This window comes from Vipera ursinii (genome assembly GCF_947247035.1).
Source record: "Vipera ursinii genome assembly, chromosome: 2".
Classification (NCBI taxonomy): domain Eukaryota; kingdom Metazoa; phylum Chordata; class Lepidosauria; order Squamata; family Viperidae; genus Vipera; species Vipera ursinii.
Window position 1 is genome coordinate 5,232,153 of NC_139513.1, and position 7,540 is coordinate 5,239,692.

At 41.1% G+C, this 7,540-nt stretch overlaps 1 protein-coding gene across 1 annotated transcript in view; it reads right to left on the reverse strand.

Moving 5' to 3' along the window:
- Positions 1–1,950: 1,950 nt before the first annotated feature.
- The window catches only part of LOC310635870 (uncharacterized protein), a 9,049-nt gene continuing 3,459 nt past the window's right edge, over positions 1,951–7,540 (reverse strand). Inside the window, exons 3-4 of the mRNA XM_083355205.1 lie at positions 6,908–7,034; positions 1,951–5,637 (exon numbers count right to left, since the gene is read on the reverse strand). Coding sequence (XP_083211331.1) covers positions 2,672–5,637; positions 6,908–7,034 — 3,093 coding nt within the window. The 3' untranslated portion in view covers positions 1,951–2,671. The remainder of the gene's footprint in view (positions 5,638–6,907; positions 7,035–7,540) is intronic.

The following is a 7,540-nucleotide window of genomic DNA, read 5'->3' on the forward strand; positions in this document are numbered from 1 at the left end:
ATTGGAAATAAACAGGCGTGAGTTTCCCTATGCAGCCAGACCTCTACTTATTGGGTATAAGACTGGACAATATCGACAAGAGATTGGTATATATTTGTTCATGTCTCAACAGCAGCGAGGATGGCCTTTGCCCAATTGTGGAAGGACCCAGATATACCCCCTGACCATTTGATAATAAACAAGATTCTCCGTTGTGTCGAGATGGACAGGTTAACGTACATTTTAAAAGATAAACGTGAATCACTATATAAGTTGGAACAAATGTTTTGTATGGCTTAAAAGAAGGTTCAATTTAGGAGACGAGTGATGAGATCGCCCACTTAATTGATCTGTGTAATTTATTAGGCTTACAAGGTTGACAAGATATGACCAATGGTAGTTTTGTTTTTCTTTTAATGATAAGGATATTCTATGTATTGGAAAGTTTAGCTGGGATGATATATTTTTTGTTAATAGGAGAGTAGATATAACTCTCGGTCTGTTTTGTTTGTCTTCCATGGTTTGTGTTACATGATTATATGGTTTGTGTCTTTAAACCCCTTGTCCCTTTCCCTATGTATTATTCTGTTGTCATTCTTATTGTAAATAATTAATAAAGATTATTTTTAAAAAAGTTGTCTTTCTGCGGCTGATCTCAGTCCTTCCCATAGTCAGAAGATGACCAAGGAAAATGACCAGCTAAATCTTCAGAAAACCAGAAAATGAGCACTATTTTGTGGGAAACAACATAAGTGCAAATTAAAATGCTTTATAAAATGTATGTGATTTCTGTTTTATATAGTTTTTTAGGGTAAAGAGGGGAATGAACTCCTGTAAGTCCCTTGGACTACAAGGCGTTCAAACCGGTCCTAGAGATCAACCCTGACTGCTCTTTAGAAGGCCAGATCCTGAAGTTGATATTCAAATACTTTGGCCACTTATTGAGAAGGAAGGACTCACTGGAGAAGAGCCTAATGCTGGAAAAGATTGAGGGCAACAGAAGAAAGGGACGACAGAGAATGAGGTGGCTGGGTGGAGTCACTGAAGCAGTAGGCGTGAGCTTAAATGGACTCCAGAAGATGGTAGAGGACAGGAAGGCCTGGAGGAATGTTGTCCATGGGATCACGATGGGTCAGACACGACTTTGCAACTAACAACAACAAGAGGGGAATCAAGGAAGCCATTAGTCCTCTGGCTGGAAAAGATAGTGAGATAGTGATGGGCAACAGGGAGGAAAGTGAAGAACTTAATTTCTATTTTGCATCTCTCTTTCTACATTATGGGGAGGAAGAAGAAAACTGCAGGTCAAAACAGGCAACAGAAGACTTGGCTGCTCTGAATGAATTCCAATATTTGGAACCAGAAGGATTACATCCCAGGTGCCAAAGAAACTGGCGGATGTGATTTGGTACTACTGACTGTAATATTTGAGGATTACAACCATTGATAGTAATATGCCTGAGAGCTAATAAGAGAAATGTTCCTGTCTTTATCTTAGGAAAAGAAGTGACAATATAGATAAATCACTTTGTCATCAGTACCTGGGAAAATCCTAGAAAAGGTAATTAATTGTGCAGGTAATCAGAAAGACGTGCGTGCACACACACAAAGTATAGGAGCACATACACTAAAGCATTGTCTTGCTGTGTTGCTGTTAGACAAATTCTACCAAGAATTTGAGATGGACATCTCTCCATCTAAACTTCCAAAACAAAAAACTGAGCTTTGCAACAGACCAAATGGTCAGAGGGCAGACGTAGGTCCTTGCAAGTCCATAGTCCTTAGAACCTAGAAGCCCCCTTCCACCTCCTCCATGCTGCTGTTGTAAAGGCACAAAACTTGACTTAGATGCATCCAAGATGCAGAATGGCACCCCTTGGAGAACCCCCACTGACCTAGAAAACCTCACTAAGGTTTTGAGGAATCACCTGACTCAGCAAAAACACAAATTTCTTAGAAAACACACCATACTTACTAAACATTTCTTTCATGGCCTATTTCAAAATGTCGGAATGTAGCGACAGCTACAAAAGAACCAGAACTCAGTCTTGGTTCTGCAGGGCCCCTCGGATGGGGAAGTTCCTTCAAAGGACGCTTCGCCCTGGTTATTTTATTCCCCATCCCCACCCGCTGAGCCAAGAATAACACATTTCAGGCCTTTAGACAACCCAGCCTTCAACATCTCAGAAGGGATAGGATTTCCAGATGACTTAAGAAGAGACCTTAATTTCAAGGTCCTTAGGCTACTTGCTGTCCCAGCCCTTGCATGTGAATAAGGACACGCAGAAGCAAAACTGTATTGATAAGGTATTGGCAGCCCAACCCAACAAGAAGCAAGAACTTCCCCAGTGTTTTTTGAACAAGATTCACTAAGAGAATATAATTGTTACAGAAATGGCAACAATGTATTCTGTCACTTTTGGAACCATCTTATCCTCCCTCCCTCCCTCTCTCCCTCTCCCTCTCCCTCTCTCTCCCTCTCCCTCTCTCTTATAGCAGACTTTTTCATGCTCACTATGAATGAGAAAGTTGCTCTCTTGATCGATAAAAGGAATGTGCAGGTAGCCAAGCTGTGAGTTTTTCCTGGATGGTGATCATGTATATAAGTTTGTTAAGCATGATGTCATGTAATCACCATTTGAGACTTCCTGCTGGCTTCCCCACTAACAGCAGTAAAGATTGCAAATGGTAATCAAGGGACCGTGGGATGCTGTTTTGCTTCTGAGTGAATCCTCTGATGGGAAGTCAGGTCATTGCTCCATCTAAAGTTTTCTCCACACTCCTTACACTTGTATGGTTTCTTCCCTGTGTGGATCCTGAGATGATTAGTAAGAGCACTGTTACTGCTGAAGCTTTTCCCACATTCCGTGCATTCATATGGTTTCTCCCCTGTGTGGATCCTTCGATGGTTAGTAAGGGCACTGCTGCTACTGAAACTCCTTCCACACTGCATACATTCATATGGCTTCTCTCCAGTGTGTATCCTTCGATGGTAGGTAATGGCACTGCTACTACCAAAGCTCTTTCCACACTCGATACATTTATACGGCTTCTCCCCTGTGTGGATTCTTTGATGGTAAGTAAGCGCACTGCTGCTACTAAAGCTCTTCCCACACTCTGCGCACTTGTATGGCTTCTCCCCGGTGTGGCTCCTTCGATGATAGGTAATAGCACTGCTGCTACTGAAGCTCTTTCCACATTCCATGCATTTATATGGCTTCTCACCTGTGTGGATCCTTTTATGTATGGTAAAATCATGGTTCAAAATGAAGCTCTTTCCACATTCCATACATTTATATGGTTTCTCCCCTTTATGAATCTTTTGATGGCAAGAAAGATTACTGTTTCTACTGAAGCTCTTTCCACACTCAGTGCAGTGATAGGGTTTCTCTCCAGTATGGGCTCTTTTATGAGTCATGAGGCTACTGCTCTCACGGAACCTCTTTCCACACTCCACACATTTATAGGGTTTTTCTCCCGTATGAGTTCTTTTATGTTTTATAAAAGTATTTTTGAGACTGAAGGTCTTTCCACACTCCATGCATTTATATATTTTCTCTCCGGTGTGGATCCTTTGATGGGATGTAAGAGCACTGTTCTGACGAAAGCTCTTTCCGCACTTCATACATTCATACGGTTTCTCTCCGGTGTGGATCCTTTGGTGGAAAGTAAGGGCGCTGTTCTGGCGAAAGGTCTTTCCACATTCCAAGCATTTATATGGTTTTTCTCCTGTGTGAACCCTTCGATGGCAAGTAAGTTGAGGGCTTGTATTAAAGCTTTTTCCGCATTCTGTGCATGTAAATGGTTTCTCCCCTGTATGAATTCTCTTATGGACTGTAAAATCGCTGTTAAAACTGAAGCTTTTCCCACACATTGTGCATTTATAAGGCTTTTCCCCTGTGTGGATCCTTTGATGTCGAGTAAGAATAGTATTTCTACTGAAGCTCTTTCCACACTCAGTACATTTATATGGTTTCTCTCCTGTATGGATTCTTTCATGCGTCATGAGGCTACTGCTCTCACGGAACCTCTTTCCACACTCCACACATTTATACGGTTTCTCTCCTGTGTGGATTCTTTTATGTTTTATAAAAATGCTGTGTAGGCTGAAATTTTTCCCACAGTCCACACATTTATATGGTTTGTGCACAATGTGAAGTATTTGGCGAGACATAAGGATACTGTCCTTTCCAGCCTCCAAATGTTTAGATGGTTTCTCTCCTGTGTGGATCCTTTGATCACAAGTAAGCTGAAGGCTTGTACTGATGTTCTTTCCATAATCCATGTGTTGGAATGATTTTTCTCTCGTGTGGATCCTTTGGTGGGCAGTTAAGGCACCACTCTGACTAAAGCTGTTTCCACACTCCAAGCATTTATATGGTTTCTCTCCTGTATGAATCCTTTGATGGGCAATAAGGGTACCTTTTTGACTAAAGGTCTTCCCACACTCCAGGCATTTATATGGTTTCTCCCCTGTGTGGATCCTTTGATGGCAAGTAAGGTGCGTACTTTTACTGAAGCACTTTCCACACTCCATGCATTTATACGGTTTCTCACCTGTGTGGATCCTCTTATGTATTGTAAGATCACTGTTCAACCTGAAGCTCTTTCCACACTCAAAGCATTTATACGGTTTTTCCCGTGTATGGATCATTTGATGGCGGGTTAGAATACTGTTGTTATGAAAGCTCTTTCCACAAACTCTGCATTCGTATTGTTTCTGGGTCCTCTTATGAAAAATGAGTGTGTTGCTACTACTGAAGCTCTTTCCGCCCTCAGAGCATTTATACGACTTCTCATCTGTGTGGATTCTTTTATGTATTGTAAGATCTCTATTTGTACAGAAACTCTTTCCACACTCAGTACATTTATATAGTTTGTCCACTGTGTGGATCCTTTGATGGCAAGTAAGGTGCATACTTTTACTGAAGCATTTTCCACACGCCATGCATTTATATGGCTTCTCCCCTAGATGGGTCCTTTTATGATGAATAAGGTCTTTGTTCCCAATGAATCTTTTTTCACACTCCATGCGTTGATGTTTCTCACCAATATGACAAATAAGAATACTGTTTCTAGGGGAGGTCTTATTACGCTTCACACACTTATATGGTTTTTCACCCATATGGGTCCTTAGATGGAAAGTAAGGACATGGCTGTTACTAAAGCTGTTCCCATACTTAGAGCATTCATGTGGTTTCTGCTTTGGGTGAAATTCTTCAGAGCAACTCTGATGACTGTGGTTCAGACTAATTTTTTTTCCAGATTTTAAAAATGTACATGCCTTATTTTTCCTACAGAATTTTTCAGGTAAATTACAAGGGAAGGGAAGATCGATGTTTTCCTCATGCTGTCCATATTTATATGGTTTCCATTTAGTCTGGGTTTTGCAATATTCATTTAAATCAAATTTATTTTCATCTCTGTTGTCACATTCCCATGGGTATTTTCCCTTTCTTTTCAGATCTGCCTGGATAGGGAAGTTATGGAGTTCAACACGTAGAGGAGGAAATTTCTCCTCTCCATTCTTTGAGTAGATTCTGTCTTGCTTTCTTTGTTTCCCTTGCTTTTCAATAATCAGTTCTTCCACCTCCTGTTTGATTGTTTGCAATGGCACTTCCCATGACTCCTTGTCATGCCCATTCTCTTGATCATAACCTTTGAAGAGAAAAGAAATTTCTGTTATAAATTATATGCAGAAACTGAGACAGCTTCTAGGCAACACAATCCATTAACTGTATCTGTAATTCATCATTATTGTTTCCCTCTTTTGTCTTTTGTATTCCTTGGTCAAAATAAACCTAATTAATGTTGGGGGAAAATCCTTCTTATACTTCTTGCTTTTAAGATGTCTCTCTTTAAGGGGAACAAACACGTCAAACTTTGCTGGAACCTATGGCAGGAAAAGGGAGTTGTTTCTCAGCCTATACATGAAAGAAACTAGCAATCTTTTTTATGCTAAACAATATTAATGCTCTTGCCAGTCTTTTAGAAACAAGCCTTCAAAGAACAGCCCCTGTTCAACAAAGATCATACCGAGCAATAATGAAATCTAAATGAGGGAATATATTGAAGAATAGCAATAGCAAAAGAACTTAGACTTATCTACCGCTTCACAGTGCTTTACAGCCCTCTCTAAGCGGTTAACAGAGTCAGCCTATGGCCCCCAACAATCTGGGTCCTCATTTTACCAATCTCGGAAGGATGGAAAGCTGAGTCTCAACCTCGAGTTGCTCAGAATCAAACTTCTGGCAGTAGGCAGAGTCAGCCTGCAATACTGCATTCTAACCACTGCATCACCATGGCAATAGAGTAGAATAGCAATAGCACTTACACTCATATACCGCTTCACAGTGCTTTAAAGCCCTCTCTAAGCAGTTTACAGAGTCAGCCTATTGTTCCCAACAATCTGGGACCTCATTTTACCAACCTCGGAAGGATGGAAGTCAACCCTGAGCCGGTCAAGATCAAACTGCCAGCAGCCAGCATTCAGCAAAAATAGCCTGCAGTACTGGATTCTAACCAGTGCGCCACTATGGCTCATTTGTCAGGATAAAAGGACAGACTGCATCATGAGATAACAATTCTGGGAGTGTAAGGTACAATTTAAATCCATACAATCCATAAACCAAAGACAGAAGCAACCTAGAACTTAGGAGAAACTTCTTGACCATTAGAACAATTAATCAGTGGAACAACCTGCCTCCAGAAGCTGTGAATGCTCCAACACTGGAAGTTTTTAAGAAGAGACTAGACAGTCATTTTTCTGAAATGGTATAGGGGGTTGGACTAGATGACCTCCAAGATTCCTTCCAACATTATTATTATTCCCTTTTTAATGCTCTAGAAAGTATTATTTTATCCAATTACTTCTGACTACAAAACCCCCTGCCTAATTTACTGAACTTAGAACAAAGAGGGGTCTTACCGAGAGTAGCCACATTCCTAGAAATCTCCAACATGACATCCTTGTACAAAGATTTTTGGCTAGAATCCAGCAGTGCCCACTCCTCTTCTGTGAAGTACACAGCAACCTCTTCAAAAGACACAGAGATCTGAAAGAGAAAGAAAATAATCCTTAGCAGAGCATCCCAGGGAATCCTTCTATGTTTCTTCCCTTTTTTTTTCACAAAGCAGAAAAGCAGAATTTTGCCACAGACCAAACGGACCCGTTATTGTAGGATAGCTCAATTCAGCTTTGTCTCTGGATGCCAAGTTTAGTCACTGCGACGGTGGGCTCCCCAGCAAAGATACCACTGTTTTGAGTGTACAAAATGTATCTTAGCTGCATCCAGGTTGGAGAACGGAGGAAGCAGAACTCCATTTGAAGAGGCTCTTACTGGTGATGCAGTATGATCAGTGGTGGAATTCAAATATGTGACCAACCGGTTTTCTGTGTGGATGCCGCTTCCGGAAGTCTGGGCCTGTGCAACAAAAAATTAGCTACCGATTCTGCCAAAGTAGTGTGAACCAGCTGAATCCCACCACTGTGTATGATACAGCCAAGATCTTTGGGGATGAATATTCTTTTCCCCCATCTTCCTGGGTTGAGTAAATTGTA